The 17549-nt window shown below is 54.3% G+C and overlaps 2 protein-coding genes across 2 annotated transcripts in view; both read right to left on the bottom strand.

The window, feature by feature from the left end:
* Positions 1–12207, bottom strand: part of CACNA1S (calcium voltage-gated channel subunit alpha1 S) — a 30753-nt gene extending 18546 nt beyond the window's left edge. Inside the window, 13 exon segments of the mRNA XM_050326796.1 lie at positions 293–500; positions 1048–1273; positions 1623–1783; positions 2311–2392; positions 2931–3079; positions 4141–4244; positions 4811–5016; positions 5223–5375; positions 5716–5849; positions 6298–6437; positions 9171–9276; positions 12048–12135; positions 12138–12207. Of these exon segments, the coding sequence (XP_050182753.1) occupies positions 293–500; positions 1048–1273; positions 1623–1783; positions 2311–2392; positions 2931–3079; positions 4141–4244; positions 4811–5016; positions 5223–5375; positions 5716–5849; positions 6298–6437; positions 9171–9276; positions 12048–12135; positions 12138–12207 (1827 nt within the window).
* A 2607-nt stretch (positions 12208–14814) lies between these two features.
* LYZ (lysozyme) lies at positions 14815–17193 on the bottom strand. Its single transcript, XM_050326827.1, has 5 exons — positions 16961–17193; positions 16465–16623; positions 16153–16231; positions 15706–15808; positions 14815–14945 (listed from the first exon to the last, which is right to left on the bottom strand). Exons 1-4 carry the CDS (start codon positions 17115–17117, stop codon positions 15748–15750), a joined length of 456 nt encoding a protein of 151 aa, XP_050182784.1. The 5' UTR covers positions 17118–17193; the 3' UTR covers positions 14815–14945; positions 15706–15747.
* Positions 17194–17549: the final 356 nt, after the last annotated feature.

Raw genomic sequence — 17549 nt, 5'->3', positions numbered from 1 at the left:
AGCCTCCACAGCACAGCACAGCACAGCAGTAGCCCACAGACCAATCCTGCCCCACTGGCTCTAGTCCCAATCCCTCACAGCCCCATGGTCAAATCCCCTTCCCTGCTCAGCCCTGAACTTGAACTACTGCTTTGACTCCAGTTGCATTTCCCTGCTTGTGTCTCAAAGCTGTATCAACCCCAAAAAGCCACATCCCCCTGAGACCCAGCTCCTACCTAAACACCCACAGCCCAGGTGAGACTCCCAGCTCCCTGCCCTCCAGCCCCCCACTGCCCTTCCCGTAGCCCCAAACCTGGAAGACGCTGATGAGGGCCTGGGGGAAATTGTCGAACGTGCTGCGCCGCACTTCCATGTCCTCGAAATCAAACTTGCCCCCAAAGAGCTGCATGCCCAGCAGGGCGAAAACAATGATGAAGAGGAAGAGGAGGAGGAGCAGAGAGGCAATGGAGCGGACTGAGTTGAGCAGGGAGGCCACCAGGTTGCTCAGAGATGTCCAGTACCTGGGGAGAGGAGAGACAGGAGCGTGTGGGAGCTGAAAGAGTGGGGAAGGCTGTGGGCAGGATCAGGCAGGCAGAGGGAACAGACCAACTGATCCAAGGTGATGTGCCAGCAGCCCAGCAAGGGGGACTCTGGACCCAGGCTGGGCACTGGGACTGCTCCAGCCAGGCCCCAGGAGGAAGAAACGAAGCTGCAGGCATGGTGTGACAGGCAAGATACACTGCTGCCTGCACAGGGCACCAGCAGGCAGGATGGGGAAGAGGGGTGAACACACAGTGGGTTGGGGCCAGAAAGAGGAGCCAGGAGCCCTGGTCCATAGCACCCCCATTTACAGCATCCCAGAACCCAGAGGTAGAGTGGGACCTCAGCTCTGTTCTCATCACTCCCAGAGACAAACCACGTCCCGGAGACAGAAACCCCCAGCTTGGCCTCGTTGCTCCACCCAGGAGCTACCAGCTCTGCTCGGTGCTGCAGCCTTCCCCGGGGGCAAGGCCAGTGATGAGCAGGGACCGTGAGTGATGCCAGTGCCCACAGGGCTCCCTCCCCAACCTGGTGATCTTGAAGATGCGGAGGAGCCGGATGCAGCGCAGCACGGAGATGCCGAGGGGGGAGAGGGTGCCGAGCTCCACCAGGATGATCTCCAGGACCCCCGAACACACCACGAAGCAGTCGAAGCGGTTGAAGAGCGACATGAAGTACTGGCGCAGCCCCAGCGCGTACATCTTCAGCAGCATCTCGGCCACGAACAGGGCCAGCAGCAGCCGGTTGGAGTTGTCTGGGGAGGGAGATCCAACCTCAATCCCAGCGTGGGCAGGGCAGGCAGGGAAGGAGGGGGGTGTTGCCCTGCCCACCAAGCTGTTTTTCGGGGAGCACACAGGGGAGGAGGATGAGGAGAGGGGTGATGTCTGTGTATGAGGTGTGTGAGTCCATGCACACAGCAGGCACTTGGACTGGGTGTGTGCATGTGTGTGCCCACCTGTGCTCCATGTGCCTCTGTGTGTACGTGTGGGTGGAGGTGCAGGCAGTGTGCCACGTGTGTTTATGGTACAATCTACACACGCTCTGTGTGTCCCCCATGCAAACTCACGCCCCTAAGAGCACACACACTCAGGCTCTTTGCTTACCTTGCACCACTGTCAACCATTCTGGCTGCATGTGGTGCTCAGAGGCGATGGACAGGGTGTTCAGTGCCACCATCAGGATGACAAGCCAGTAGAAGAACTTGGACTTCACCACATCCCTGCACCTCCTACGAAACATTCGGTTCCAACGCCTCCACTGACGGCTGGAGAGATGGCAAAGGATCAGCAAGGCCGGCCAGCAGGCCAGCCCCACCTCCTTGGGCTGTGCCTGCAGGGCAAATCCATCCCTGCTCCCTCCTCCAGGGGTCTTCCCTGGAAAGGGATGAGGGCCATAACCTGCCCCTGGAACTCAGTGCATGCACTCAGGCCCTGCAGTTCATTCACACAAACACCTCCTGGCTTCATTTTGGCTTTCAGCACCTCCTGGTTGGGGGCTACAGGCACAGCTCTAAACTACCTGCTGTGCTGCATGAGCCATGAGAGGATGCTTGGGGCCTGGTCCCACAGCAGATGTTCACCTTGAAGAGCTTTTTGCCAGCACCACAGCAAAATGCCCTGTTTGCTGCCCTGATGTTTGCATCTTCACCTGAGCAGCAGCCCCTGGGTCTCTCCCAAAAACCAGTGGCTGACCAGGAAAGCCTGGCCCAGTCAGGCCACCAAGTGAGAGACAGAGCAGAGGGACAGACAGACCTGTGCAGAGCAGCAGGTGGTTCAGCCAGAGCATACTTACAAGAAGAGAATCCACTTGTTCATGCCCTCAATTTCATACAAGCTCTCTGTCTCTGACCCTCCTTCATCCGATGGCATCATACCTAGGAGGGAATGACAAATCTAGGCTGTTCTTGGAGCCCCTTGGGAAGAACATGTTGGAGGGACATGTTGGAGGCTCTTTTCCTGAGCCACTTCTAATCCCTTGGAATTGTCAAGTGGATGGCAAGAAATTCATGAATGTGTTGGTGTGTGAGCTCATGACCCTGCACTGTGCCCCTGCACACCAAAGGCACACACTCCTCATGCTCCTCATGGCCATTTCAAGTGCCTCTTTGTCAAAGGAGACACAGGCCTTGCTCATTGTCTGTAAATATTAAATATAGTGGCTGAGGTGGAGATTTAGCATCAGGACTAAGATATTGCTAGTTTGGGTCAGATTCAACAAAATGATTCGGGAAATAAATTAAAAAATAAAAGAGGAAGGAAACCATTCTGCAGAAGACAAAGCTTTTTGTTTCATGGGTTTTCAAGCAAAACAAGTCTTTGTGACTTCTCCAGAGGTTTCCACGTTGCCTCTCTAGGATGGTGTTTGGAACCCAACCCTCACACTAAGGGCCTGTGACCAAGCAGAGCTGGTACCTTCTCCCCGGGCCCGATCACTGTCCATGACCTCTGCGTGGGTGATCCAGTCCATGTAGCCCTTCAGATCCTCCTCCAGCTGCTGCTTCTCCCTCAGCTTCTGGAACGTGCCCCGTGACTTGGCCTTCTCACGCTCCTTGGTGAACTCGCTGGGACGAGGGAAGCAGCAGAGTGAGACCCGGGAGGGGACATCGTGGAGGTCGGGTACCACAGCTCTGTGCCAGGCCAGGCCTTGTGGAAAGCTGAAATCCTGAAATACCCTGCCTAGAACTGCTCCAGTGACTTTCCCCTTTCTTGGCCCTGCTCCACAATGCAAGACCTTCACCTGATGCCTGATGACAGGCAAGGTTTCTTCCCCACCACTGCTGCTCTTTGGGACAAGTAATCCAAGTAATCAGGGTACAACTGACCCTGTGAACTAATGGAGAAGATGAGTGTGATCCAGTTGCACATGCAGGATTGAAACATATAAAACAGACCCTAACCCTACCCAGTCCAGAGGAGAAAAGCCCCCCCCTCACTCCCAAGGACAACACACACTTCCCAGAAACAAAATTGGGGTGGTGGCAGCCACACAGCAATGCCTGGTTGAGTATCACGTCTCAGGTATTTAGGTGTACTACTGGGGGAATTAGCACTTGCTGAGTTTGGCCTAGAAGTGCTACAATCATTATAACAGACTGATGACAGCTCGTTGGTGTATTTGGAGGACTGCTGAAGCACTAATTAGATTATTAACAATCATTCCCTTGGATCCCTTACACTCATGTCAAAGATGTCCTCCTTAGGCTGGCCATAAGCACACGAATCACGTGTGCTCACAGCAGGATGGCAGCTGGGGGTGCCAGCGAGGAGTGTCCAGACCCACAGCCATGGGGTGATGGCTGCTCCCCACTCAGCTTTGTTTGCTGTGCGTGCTGGCAGAACACAGCACAATCCCCAAACCATGTGCTCCAAGGCTGGGCTAGCTGACAGTTGCCTGTGCCACAGGGAAAAGATTTCAGTGTTGGGAGTTGAGCTGAAACCTCAGGCACTCGTGGACACTAACAAAAAAAGTAACTCACGGATCAGGCTCTCTAAGCAGGCAAAAATAAAAAAGGGAGAGGAATGAGGGAGGAAAAGGGATCAGAATTTTCCCAGGCTTTTCTTTGAATAGTTCAAACCAGTTAAAACTCCTTTGCTGGAAGAGAAAGGATAGGGTGACACTTACCCACTGAGCACCCCCAGCACCAGGTTGAGCACGAAGAAGGAGCCAAGCAAGATAAGGCTGACAAAGTAGATCCAGGGCCATTCATTCCCCATGGCATCATTTACCTGGCAAGGAGAGATGCAGGTGAAGCATTCTGAAGGCATTTTCTACTCTGTCCCCTTAGGGCCCCTCAACAGTTTCTGTGATCTTTGCCCCCTGGAAGGGAGTGCATGGGATGGGTGGGACACAAACCTGACTGAGCCTTGGCTGCTTAGAACTCTGTATCTGGTTTTAGCAGAGGTAAAGCCAGACCCAAGCATTTGGGGAGGAGATTTAAACATCAGCCCCAAGCCCAAACATCAGCACAACAAGTCTCCCAAGGACTTCAAAACATGGGGCTTTGCTGGAGGGGCACCCACCAGTCTTTGCTGTGCCTGGCCCACACCCCTTCACAAAGGTGGGACCTGGAGCACTCTCCTGTCTACCTGAAGAGCAAGGACAGCTTAGGCAGTGCCTGCAGGGATGCAGAGACATTCCTGGTGTGTTATGGGATGTGCATCACAATAAGAAGGTTGGTGGGGCAGGTTGTCTTTCACTGGGGTCCTGTGTCCAGGAGGGCATTCCCTGCCCCGAGGCAAGACCAGCATCACCTCTGCCGAGACGGGCACCAAGCCCGAGCTCTGGAGCCTACCCAGTAGAGGACTTCAGTCCAGCCCTCCATGGTGATGCACTGGTAGACAGTGAGCATGGCAAAGCCGAAGTTGTCAAAGTGGGTGATGCCGTTGTTGGGGCCTGGCCAGCCGCCGCGGCACTCGCTGCCGTTGATGCTGCAGTGCCGCCCGTGGCCGGAGCTGGTGCACGGGGCTGGCTTCTCTCCTGCCACCGTGGCGATCACATCTGAGGGGCAAAGCCACGGTGTGAGCAGCAGGTCAGGCCAAACAGAGCAGCCTCCACCCACCCCTCCTCCAGCAGAAGCCTTCCAAAAGGGGCCCATTTCAGCAGCCCCTCACAGCCAGCTGTGTGCTGTATCAAACACCCTTCAGTCCCACCAGCCCCACAGAGACAACTCTGCCACATATTCCCCGCCCCAGACACAGCTGCACCTGTCCCGAGGTAGTAGCAGGTCTTGTGCATCCTGCCCTTGAAGAGCTCCTGCCCGACGATGGCATAGATGATGATCATGAAGAGGACCAGCAAGGCGATGTGGAGCAGGGGCACCATGGCCTTGATGATGGAGTTCAGGACGACCTGCAGGCCTGCACCAAGCAGAAGGGAGAGGAGGTCAACCACTTCCTAAACAGCTCTGTGTGTGCACCTGGCATCCCTGCCAGCCCCACTGACAAGCAGCCTTTGAAAAGCCCTGTGCCAAGGGAAGAGCGGCACTGGTGGGGTAGGACTGACATCTCTGAAGTTAAAATCCTGCAGATCCCCAGGGTTGACAACTGCCAGCTGCAGGGCTGAGCAAGAACCTGTGGCTGCTCTACACCTGCACTGTGGATTGGGCTTGATCCAGCAACATCCCATGGCTCCCCCACCCTGGCCAGGGGTTCCATCCACCCTCCAGCCCTTCCTGATGGCAGGGCAGGCAGCACCCACTTGGCACTCCAGACACCAGGCGCAGGGGTCTCAGCACACGAAACGCTCGCAGGGCCTTCACGTCGAAGCCGCCTTTTCCCCCCGACGTCCCTCCCTGCTTGGCGTTGACCTGCTCCAGGGTCATGGTGATGAGCCTGAAAGAGCCAGGGCACAGGGGAGGAAGGAGGAGAAGCAGAAGAAAGGACAGGGGAAAAAGAGAAGGGCGTGAGAATAGAAACCAAGAAACCTGAGCTAAGGATTTAAAGCCCCTTATGAGCTCAGCCTTGGCCAAGTCCAGCTCCCGGGCACAGATTCACTGCTGAGAGCTGGGGCCCTCCCACCCCCTGTGTGCAGACCCTGGAGGATCCCATGCCACCCCCATTCTCCAGGGCAAGGAGACCTAAGAGGCATGAAGGAGTCAGACAGGAAAAAACAGGAGTTAGGGGGGATTCCAGTGGATGTCAGGACAGGAAAAGGGGACAAGGCAGGAAATGAGTCGAGGAGTTGCCCCTTGCAGTCACCAGAAAAACCAATGCCCCTGTTGGGCTGAGGAACAGGCCTGACACAAGCTGAACAAACAGCAGCCTCCCATCTTTCCCTTACCCTAGAGTAATGATGGAAAAGTCAAGCACATTCCAGCCGTTTCGCAGATAGGCGTCCGTGTGGAACAGAAAGCCGTAGGCGATTATCTTGAGCATCGCCTCGATGGCAAAGAAGATCAGGAAGGCATATTCAATCTTCTCCTGGGGGTGGCAAAGGCAGCAGCAGAGGATGCTTCATTAGAGCAGACTGTCACCTCCCCTGGTGTCCCCACCGTGCACGGCCTGACTGTGGATCAGTCCCTGCTGCCAACCCGTCTGTGATCCCCCATGAACACCAGGCAGCACCGTGGCTGCCCTGGACAGGAGGGGTGGCATGCTGTGTCACCACATGCCACTTTCTGGCTTGCAGCACCATCCCCTCACCCCTTCTATGCCCCCTGCCAGGACCCTGTCCCACAACTGTGGGTACCCCTTCTGACAAACTGCTCCAGCAAAGACACCACTTCCCAACCCTACACCCAAGGGTGCCTGGCACAGGGCACTGCTCCTCTCTGGCTCTCCTCCCTGCTGCTCACCCTCCCACTCCACCACAACCTTCCTCCTGCAGGCAGCACTGAGACCTTCTCCTCATCCTCTCCAGCTGAGGGATTGCTGGCCCTGTCCTGGAGACCCCACACAGTCACCACGGGACACTCCATCCTTCCCTTGTGCCTGGGGCATTAAGGAAGCTCCCAGGGGACTGAGGCCAGAGATGTGCCTGGCAAAGTGAGCTGCTAGAAATGGGCCTGGGCACTCACTGGGCAGAGGTGCTGCACCCCTTTCCAGGCAGGACCTGGCACCCCAGTGCAGGGGCTCGGCAAGGCCCTGTGGACACAGAGCCAGGACAGCTCATGTGTCCCTGGAGCACAGCCAAGAGCTGCCTGTGCCCATCTGGCTCTGCCTGTCACTGCCATCACTGCCCTTGCTGCCAGTGGCCCTTCCACACTGGCATTAAGAGCCCCCAGAAGCAGCCAGTTGCAGAGTGGCCACACAGAGGCCATTACCTCTGTTATTTAAATTGACTTCTTGACAGCTTGAGCTCCAGCTCTGCCCTCCACTCACTGTGCCCCATGTCCTACCTGACACTCTTATAAAGCCCAGCTGTCTTTTCTTGGGTGAATCCCCTGAATAACCTACCTTGCTAAACACAATGAACCTGCTTTCTGTTCTGATTAACCAAGCTTGCATGGGACTAATTCTAAACCCAGTGTAAACTCAGTTTGCAAATCTTCCCTGGCTGGCTGTGGAATTCTCCACTTTTCCAACCTTGCAGGAAGGAAGTGGCAGCAGAGGTCTCCCAGGAATCCCCTCTTCCTGAGACTCTCCTTGCTGGAGCACCCCAGCTTTAGACCCCCAATCCTGCTCTACACAAACAACGTGGGGCAACATCCTCACTGCCCTGACTCAGTTTCCACGTGCACATTTTGCCTCCTCAACAATTTCAGGGTCTTTATATAAAAACTGATCATCTCCAGAGAGGACTGGGCAATGGAGACAATTAAAAAAGGCCAGGGAGAGATGAAATGCATCACAGCACCTCTCTCCTGCAGAAAAAATGCCTCAACAAGCCTTTGTTCACTCCCTGCAGGCCCGTGCCAAGCACAGCCCGATGCCCCAGGTGATGGGGCTCAGCTCTCAGCTGGGTTTGCTCACACAAAGCCACCAGAACTTGGTGACAAAGGGACACACACAAGCAGGGATGAAAGAAGAGCAGCCTGAGGCTGCCAGGCTCCTGATACCAAGGGCTGTTGGCATGGCAACAGGCTGGAAAATCCCCCAATAGGGCACAGCATAAGTAATCTAAAATGCAATAAGTAGAAATAGAAGGAATTTCACTTATCCACGACAGTGCTCAGTCCTTTCCCGCATGCCTCGCGCTCGTGGAAAAGGCTGTGGGTCCTTGGGCAGCATCAGCCCCTGTCTGGGAGCCCTGTGAGGCCAGTGCCACTTCATCCACCTCAAGCCACTTCAGCTTTGCTTTGCCTCTTTAACCTCTCACCTGAGGTAACTGCACCTTCCAAACCATGTCACGCCCCCTTGGCCAGGGAAGACACCAAAACCAGTGTCCCTCAGTCCACAGGGGTTAGGGAGGATGGTCAGGCAGGCCAGGAGGATAAAGAACACCCCAGTAATTAACCCTCCACGGGGATTTACCCTGAGGAGCCCCAAAACCAGCAGGGGAGAACATTTCATTAAAAAGGTGCATTTAGATGTTTTGATTCAGTCACCAAACTCAGCCTCTCAACGGAAATCAATGTGGATTGAACCACAGTGGGGATCTGAAGAGTGGAAAGGGCTGGCAAATTAAAAATAGTGCAAACTATTGATTTGTACCACATCAAAACAACATATTCCAGGCAAACAGGAGTGACTGAGGAAAAACAAAAGGAATAACAATTGAAAAGGAATGACCTTTCTGCTTAATAGAAATGGGATTTTTTCCCCTCATAAAGTAACAAAACTAAAATACAGTTTTGAAAGGAAAGGTCAGAAAAATTTATTCCATAAATGCTGAGACAAACCATATGAGCCTTTCTGGAACAGGGTGTTTCCCTTTCAAAGAGTCACAATGAAAAACAGAGGCAATTTTTTTCTTTCAGTGGCATCAATTCTTCCTCCCAGTGCACTTCACCCACCGATCTGCTGCCTTTGATCTCAACCCAGAGGTGGTTTCAGCCCCTCTAAAAACTCATTTTGCAGTCATTTCTCCCCCCTCCCCACTCACTGCCTCCCTCTGACTCTGCAGCAGCTCTGGCTGGACCAGCAGTGCCTGACTGCATCCCTGGGCAGCAGCAGGTGCCCTCACCACGGGTATTGCCCACCTTGCACCCGTGTCACAGCAAGAAGCCAGCCCTGCAGGGCTTGCAAAGCCCTCAAAAGGAGCCCTCAGCTTACCAGGCTGGAGTTGGCAACGTTGGTGTCATCTTCAGGCATGGGCAGGTAAATGGCCAGGGCAACGCAGTTGGCAAAGATGGTGAGGAGGATGATGATCTCGAAGGGTCTGAGAGCAAGTGTTAAGGAATGGAGACAGGAAAGGAAGAGCAGGTGCAACCCTGCCCCTGCCCTGCCTGGGTGTGTGTGGGGAACCAACCTCCCAGAGAGAGCAGCCAGACCTCAGCCTCAGCACACCCTCAGCATCCATGAGGGAGACACTGCTGAGCAGCACCTGGGGAGCATCCTGGGCTCTCATCCCAGGCTTTTTTCCTTTTCTGAACCTTTCTATCCATCAACCTGGTGCCACTTAAAAGCCTGAAGTCAGATGGAAAAGTGTTCCCCTTGGTGTTGCAGGCAATGGGGCAGAGCCCAGGGGTTGGAAGCTTCCCTGCCTGCTCAGAGAGGGTGAGACAAACTCTCCTTGAAGGGTGACCTCGATTGTAACTGGAGCTGGAATCCACTTGCTGCTTCTGACTCCGTGAGTCTGGCACTGTTATTAGGCAGAAATGCAGTAGGACAGATTTAACCAAAAAAAAAGAGGCAAGCAGTGCCACCAGGCACAATCTCTCTGCCTCCTGAGCCAGAGCCTCAGCATCCTCCTCATCTACTTGTCCTGCAATCTCATTTCTTTCTCTCCAACAGCCTCCCACAATAAAGCATTCAAGGGTCCCCATATCTCCCTTGCAGAGGGAATTAGGCCTTAGTGTCTTGCAGCTCTGTGGTCCCCCAGGGTCCCCAGACCTCACCTTCCTTGAAGTCCTCCTGGCTGTGAAATGACCTGGAACACGAGGGTGACATCACACGTCCCAATAACTATCAAGGTGCTGGACTGGCTGTTGTGCACACAGTGACCCATTAAGTTGCAGAACACCCAGATTTCCTCGTTCTAACAAACACATTTTTTGACATGTGAGCTAATTTCAGCACAAAACCCCCTCTGCTTCAAGCCAGTCTGGCTTTCACCCACCGTGGGCTGAGTGGAGCGGTGCTCCCTGCCCTCCAACTGCCTGGAAAAGCCCCCGTCCCACTCCTGTGGCTCAGCTCTGTGCTCTGAGAGCAGCAGCTATCCAGCAGCAATGGCTGAACCCAGAGGCCAGGTATCCCCACAGAAGATGGTCACAGCTAATCTCCCCCTGGCAGCCTGCCTGGCCCTGCAGACCACAACAAGCCACAGGAACTGGAACGACCCTGCCATGCCTCGCACACCCTGATCCCTGAGCGAGGGCAGCCAGGTGCATCTGGGTATAAATACAGCCAAGGCTCTGGAGAAACCTGATCCCCTGGACCATTTGTCCTGCACAGGTCAGAACCACCTGCACATGCCACCTTTCTGTGGGGAGCACCCACCTCTCCCCTCCCCTCTCCCCTTCCAGAGCACTGATGTGGGAGAGACCCCCACTGTGCTACGCACTGGCTCTGGCATGTGCTGGCCCAGGGGCAGGAATGTGTTGGAGCATGCTGGAAGATGCAAGTCCTATTTCCAGCTCCTCCCCTGCCACTTGGGTGGATGCAGAAGTTTCTGCCCTGCTCAGTGCCTATTTAAGACACAGGCACAGTTCCCTTCCATGTGCTCGTAGAACAGCCTGGTTCTCTTCCTAGAGAAACAGAAAACGAGAATTCCCCAAGTTTGGCTCTGCTCCCACTCCTTTGAAGGACAGAGAGTCCCTTTGCAGTAAAGGAACAAGGGCTCAAACTCCAGCACCAGCAGAGCTGCGAGCATGCCCTCATACCTGCCAACCACTCCCTGGGCATGGTTCTGGTGTCCCCACAGCACTGTGTGCACAGCAACACAGCCAGCCTAAGATGACCAAGCCACCTCCAAGAGGAGTAAAGCCTGGCCAGGGCTGGGATCATCCCACCAAGGCCAGGAACACACAGATGAGTTTCAGCAACTGAACTGAGAAAATTGTGGTGGCAGAACTTGATTCCATTTCCCACAGTCCATCGTTTTGCTTGAGCCCAAGGGTTTTGCTGAAATCAAAGTGGAGTGTTTCATTTCCCATTCTCTTCCCTTACATAAAATATAAGTGAACAAAGTGATAGTTCCTGGAGGCATGGCAGAAAGATGGCATTTTGGTTTTTCTGAGCTACAGTGCCCCCGTGAAAAGATCAAAGAGCAACACCCAAACCCCATCCCTCCATTAAGTCAAAGACACACAGAGAGACTCTCCCTCTGAGCAGTATCACCTACAAAAGCCTTCACCTGTGACAGCAGTGCCAGGGAGGGATGGGAAGGGGAGCTGAGAGGACAAGTGTCAGCAATGATATGGGGGATGCTGGCCAGCCCCACTACCAGTGCAGAGCACAGCTGTGGGATCAGGCAAGAGGTGATACACACAAAGAGCCATCCCAAACAACCCGCCATGGTCTCGTTACCCACCCCAAACCTCTCTCCCTGGGTGACCTGTTGTCCCCAGCTCCACCCCCAGCTCCCTCAGCCTGACCCCATCCCCACCCCAGGATGGGCACTGTGCCCCCTCCTCACGCACCAAACACCCTCCCTTCTCAGCGAGCTGTCCTGTTTCTCCCCAGCACACAGTGTGGTCACTCCCTTCTCCCCAGGCTGTCCCTGCCTGTCCCTGCACCACCCCACCAAAGGTCCCCACGGCCTGACCCGCTCCTCAGCCCCAGCTCTCCCCACCAGCCTATTCACACCCCAGTTTGCACAGCCAACACATCCCACCAGGGCTCCCTGAGTGCCTCGCTGCCTTTTACACACCTGACGAGACACCTGAAGCAGGTTGGCGGCTCTCCTGACCCCCAGCACCCACACCCAGCACCCTGCTCACGGTCACACACACACCCATGTGCTCCCAAGTGCCTGCAGCCAGAGGATACTTCCACTCCACGATGCTGATGCAGGCCTTCCGCAGCGGGTTCTCCAGGGTCAGGCAGAACAGAGCCCTGGGCGGCCGAGGGGCTACCGGGGCACCGGCTTCTTGGACTTCTCCTTCTGTTGCCTCTTCTTCACGTCATCCTGGGGGGAAGCAGGCTCCATGGTGTCGCTCCCCCAGCCGTTTCTCCCCCTCCTGCCCCACGGCCGAGCCCCTCTCCCTCAGGTCCCCGTCCCCTCCGTGCGGCGGGGGAGGCGGTGGGGGACTGGGGGCTGGAGCCTGCACTCGCATGTCCAAACACACAAAGCACGAGGTTAAATTTAGATCCCGGCCTGGCCCTGGGTGCTGTCCCAGCTCCCGAGGCAGCAGAAGGGCCCCTGCAGCTGTTGCCTCTTTACCCAGCACATGGGGAGCCGGGCGAGTGCTTCGCGTGCCGCTGCCCGGGCTGGGGGTGGGACAGCCTGCCCAGCGCTGGGAGCGCTGTCTCTGAGAGAGAAGGGCTTCTGTCCCAGGTCAGCTCTCTCCCCAGTTCCCCTGGCTTTCCTGACATGCACTGGGAAGCAATGTGCATTTACTGAATCACACTATTCAGGGTGAGATGGAGAACGCAGCTCTGGCCACTTCCCAAAGACAGTTTGCCCCCCCAGTGTGATCAGCTCCCTCTCTGTAGGATTCACCTTCACTTGGTGCACACTGCTCACCTGAGCCCCAGACTGTGTGATCACTGGCCTTTGGGGCTGGGTCCATTTCACTGACTGGAGACCCCAGTCTCAGAGCTCTACGAAATCATGGTAAGTTCAAGAAGTGGACACTTATCAGCACCTTTCACAGCAGGGGACTGAGCCAGGAGGAAGTGTTGTTCCTGGGGTTTCCTAGACTGTCAGTAAAACAACTGCAGCCATCTAATTACTTCCAGTGATGTCCCACAGTAAATGGTCCTACAGATGTTACAGTTGGTGGGACTGACCGGCTGTGCCCCACTCGACCCCGTGCACCCCAGGGTGATGCTCCACCCGTGGCACCACGCTGCCTGGCTCACAGCTTCCTCTCCTTTGCTTTGTTCCCCATTTCCTTTGCTCCCCATTCCACGGCGGAGGGAAACGGCTTGCCAGGTGTGCAGCCGGCTGTGCCAGGAGGGAGTGACCAGGGAGTGAATTGATTCCTGCCCCCGGCAGGGAGGTTGCATGGGAGAGCAACTCCTACCGCTGCTCCCGCCAGCTTTGATGCCCTTTGGAGGAGGGTGCCCTCGGCTGTAGAGGGGTTTATAGAATCACGGAATGGTTTGGGTTCGAAGGAACCTTAAAGATCATCTTGTCCCAACCCCCCTGCCATGGGCAGGGGCACCTTCCACTAGGGTTAAATTAGCAATATAGCCCCTCCTACACTACTCTTGCGTTTTGTGCAAAGGCAGGTTAAATCAGTTCTGCTGCGGGGTCCAGCCCCGTCTCCTTGTGAGGCAGCTCCACGCGTGTTCCCACTTCTCCCTTAGCCCTCGTTCCCCCTCTAAACCCCAAGCGAAAGCCATTCCCGCTGCTGCCTGTGCAGAAGAGCCTTTCCAGGGACCGCAAGGCCGCGGGGCCCATCTAGCGGGGATGTCCAGGAGGAACATCTGCCCCGGGAAGTGGAGGAGGAGGGAGGGCGAGCGGTGCTGCCCAGCGGGGCTCGGACAGGGGCTGTGGAAGAGACCCCCGAGGTCTCCGTGATCTCCTCGACACCCCGTGGCTCGCACAGCCCCCGTGTGCAGCCTCCCCCCTGCTTTTTGCACAGGGCTGTGCTGGCACCCACCCACCCGGCTGGGCTCCAACACGCCCGCTGCAGCGCTCTGAGCCGTTCCCACCAACCTCCTGCCTCGGGAAACCTCTTCAGAGCCGTCCTCCTCTTCCTCGCACACCTCCCGCTCCATCACCGCACAGGCACGGCCTTGGGAAGGGTCCCAAAGGCAGCCGGGCCGGGATGGGGGTCTGACTCCCCCCGGGGTCGTCATCTGCGGCAGAGCCGAGCCGAGCCGAGCTGAGCCAAAAACTGCATTCGCCGCTCCCCTCCCGCTCCGCCCCTCTCCCCGCCCCGCCGGTTCCCTCCACGCCCTCTTCTGCCCCTTTACTGTCCCTTTACAGCCCCTCTCCCTGCCCTGCTGTAAAGTCAAGACTTATGACGAGCCCCTGAGATGCAGAGGGCACAGGGGAGGATGCCCCACCACAACCGGGCATCTGTGCTCAGCCCCGCTCCTGCTGGGACCCGGGCTTACAGGGCTGCAGCAGGAATTATCAGACCAAAGCACGGACGCGTTTTCATTTGCCGAGAGTTTACTTCCACAAACCCTGATCTTCTCTTGTTGAGAAGATCTTCCCTTGAGATGCACGCATGGTCTTGATATTTAGGTGGGCAGAAAGCACCCCTTTACCAGGGTTGAACTCGCAGGCCAAAACCCTGTATTGGAAGGTTTGCTTAAATCCTGCAGTAGATGGAAATACCTGCACTGAAGACAGTGACAAGATAAGGCTCTGACTTGAGAAAACTTTCTGAGTTTTCTCAAAAAATGTCATGGACAGTATGTAAAATAGCTCTGCACCAAGTTACTTGACAAGGAAATGAAGTCTTTTGGGTCATGGGAGGGGAAAGAACCACTGCCTGCCCTGTACCTGGGAAGAGGGTCTTCTGGCAAGGCTACTTGGAGCATTCTTTTTTTTTTTTTTTTTAAATTCAGCCATCCAAACAAACAAACATGCCTCTCACAGTTGGTTTATACATTCACACAAGACAAGAGTTTAAGCATCCCTTTATTGCATAAACATCAAAGCAGTCACTGCTCCCCAAAGCAGCAGCAGAAGGCACATGAAGAAACAAACGTGGTTTCGGTGATGTCACCTTCCATTTGTGCACTGTTCCTGGATCCAGCCTTCGTCTGCAAAAAGGACTCACTAACTAAATGGCAAAACATTTCCCTTTCCCAACAGGCTTTCCAGCCCTTAGTTTCCTCACAGAGATGCTGCCTGCATTCTAGCTTGTGCTTGATCAGCTTCCTCAAAGGATGACAAGAAAAGCTGCATTCAGCCAGGCCAGATCTCAATATCTTTCAGTGCCCTGTCCCTCACACCAGCCAGGAGCAGATGCTCAGATAAATTTAAGCAGCAAGGTTGTGTTTCATTGTAGTTTCTCTTCTCTCTCTGTCAGTGAATTGTACTCCCCACCATAGTCAGTGACTGTTGTAGTCATAAGGCAACACAATTCTGCAGGTCTTATACAGCATTCATCAATTTTTGTATTTTATCACTTCAGACACTCCAATAAGGAAGGGTAAAAACAATGAAGGAAGGGGAGAGAGGACTGGAGGAAGGGAGGGATGAAGGAGAATGAGGAGAATAGAGAAAGACACAAAAAGAGAGAGAAACACTAAATGTTGCTAAGCCCCGTTAGTCAAGGCAACAGAATCTTGGGATGGGATTATGCAAGTAAATGGCTGAAATTCCACCTGTAGTGCCCTGCTGCCAAGCCTTGTTTGTATTAAGCCACCAGCTCTAAGTTCTCTATTTGCGTTGCAGCAGTGCAAAGGCCTCCCAGGGTCAGCATAGCCAGCACCCTTTCCACCTTAATAATATGCTGCTTTTAATTCCCCACACCCATCCATTTCCATAGCTTCCTTTCCAAACACTCTCACTCTTCACCTCTGGTGATGCTGAGAAGACAGTCGATGCCTGTGGAGCGATTTAGCAACCCTTGACAAAGGAACTCAGGTTTCTGCCCTGGCAGTGGTTTTTCCAGCCGTACCTGGAGAACAAACACATTATGCAATTTGAGGGTTGAATTGGTTATAAAAACACACTTGGTTAGTCTTTGAGAGTCTTGGGGGAAGAAAGGTGGGTGTGAAAGACTCTAAGGGAGCTGGGGGAAAAGAACAAAAAGGGGGATCTCTGGGAGAGGAGGGAAATTTAGGGAGCTGAAAGTGAGGACTCCTCACTACTTTCAGCTCTAGGAGAAGGACTGTGCTAACCTTTACCAAATACAGCTTCTCACCCATTTCTCCCTCCCCCTCCACCTCCAGTTAGTAGAAGGATTTTTTTTTTAATCTCCTCTGCCCACTCTTCCCCAGTGTCCACTGCAAAAACCCTTACCAGGGAGTGAGGCCACGAGCCTCTTGAGCAATCTTCTTGGCACACCGAATATCATCCTCGATATTATCATCTTGCAATTCTGTAGAGAAAGGAGAAACGGTCAGCATGGAGAAAAGAGGGCCAGAGGAAGAGCAGGGACAGATTGGCAGAAGGAAAGGTGTTCATCAGGAAAGGACACTGAGAAGAGATGGATGAATGGAAGGACACATGGAGAGAAATGCCCGGAGCGGCTGCTGGGCAGGTGTCACGGACAGATCAGGTGCTTTCAAGGAGTGGACAAAGAAAGGCTCTTTGTTCTGTCCCACCACTTACTTGAGCAAGAGATATTGCAGGCATTCTTGGATCCAGAGGTCTTGCCATCATTGCACCAGTACTTGCTGTTGATCTGGAAGATGCCGTAGTCCCTGCTCGGGCCGTTGTTGTTGTACGCTTTGGTGTTGTAGCCACTCTCGTACTTCACCAGGCACATCCCTGCAGGAGGGGAAGAGACACCACAGGAGAACATCAGGGAATGCTCAGGGTAAATAAAAGGAAAGAGATGGAAGGATTAAGGGTGAATGTAAGTGCTGAAGAAGTAATTAAACTGGTGGTATTGCAAGCTTGACAACCGGATGGGTAAATGCTTCAAGCTCTGGATGGGTATTTGTTGTGTAAACTTTACACGGGAGGAAGGAAGGGGATGATGAAGAGAGGTGATGAAGTCAAAGGAATGGAGGGACAGAATAGCACTGCTGGAACATCACAAAAAAGTTGAGGGGGAGAAGCGTGGTACAGGCAGAGAGGTCCAATGGCAGCTCATTATACTCACAGTCAGCAACAGTTCTGCCCTGAAAGCCCTCAAATCCATTCTTACGTAGGATCTTCACCAGCTCACATCGGGGGATGATTTTCCCCTGGGTGACTGGCAGAGCCAGACCAAGGAAGGCAACAAGGAAGCCGAGGAACAGCATTGACTTGCTCATCATGCAGTCCACAGCAAGACGTGCCAAAGCAACTTGAGCTGCCAGTCTGCCAAGGACTGCCTTTTATTCCTGCTTCCAGGAGGAGGATCAGCTGGCTGAGCAAGCATGGCTGGGAAATCTGGGCGGTCTTTACAGTAAAAAGCCAATAAGGAAGCGGGCCAAGCTCCAAAACAAATTCCTGGAGGGTGCCAGTAACTCTTTCACTGGTCCTGCAAGGCTGAGGCATTCCACAGACAATCCAACAGTCCTCAGTTTGATTTTGTTCCAAGTATCATGCATCAAAGGTTGTAGTTGCCTTGTGTGGGTGTCATGGCTTAACCCCAGTATTCTGCTAAATCCCTCAATCTCTCCCTCCTGGTAGGATGGGGAAGAGAATGGGAAGTTTAAAAGTGAGACAACTGGTGGGTTGAGGCACAGACAGATTAATGGGGAAAA

This window comes from Myiozetetes cayanensis, unplaced genomic scaffold (genome assembly GCF_022539395.1).
Source record: "Myiozetetes cayanensis isolate MyiCay16 unplaced genomic scaffold, myiCay2020 scf32, whole genome shotgun sequence".
Lineage (NCBI taxonomy): Eukaryota > Metazoa > Chordata > Aves > Passeriformes > Tyrannidae > Myiozetetes > Myiozetetes cayanensis.
Note: the sequence above shows the minus strand (reverse complement) of the source record. Positions and strands in the feature narration are given on the sequence as shown.

Excerpts from the sequence above, each read along its gene's own strand:
- LYZ (XM_050326827.1), bottom strand. The coding sequence starts at position 17,117 with ATGATGAGCAAGTCAATGCTGTTCCTCGGCTTCCTTGTTGCCTTCCTT. Across the intron at positions 16,232-16,464 it reads CTGCAATATCTCTTGCTCAA|AATTGCAAGATGATAATATC; the intron begins GTAAGTGGTGGG and ends CTTTCTCTACAG. Across the intron at positions 15,809-16,152 it reads GCTCGTGGCCTCACTCCCTG|GTACGGCTGGAAAAACCACT; the intron begins GTAAGGGTTTTT and ends TTTGTTCTCCAG.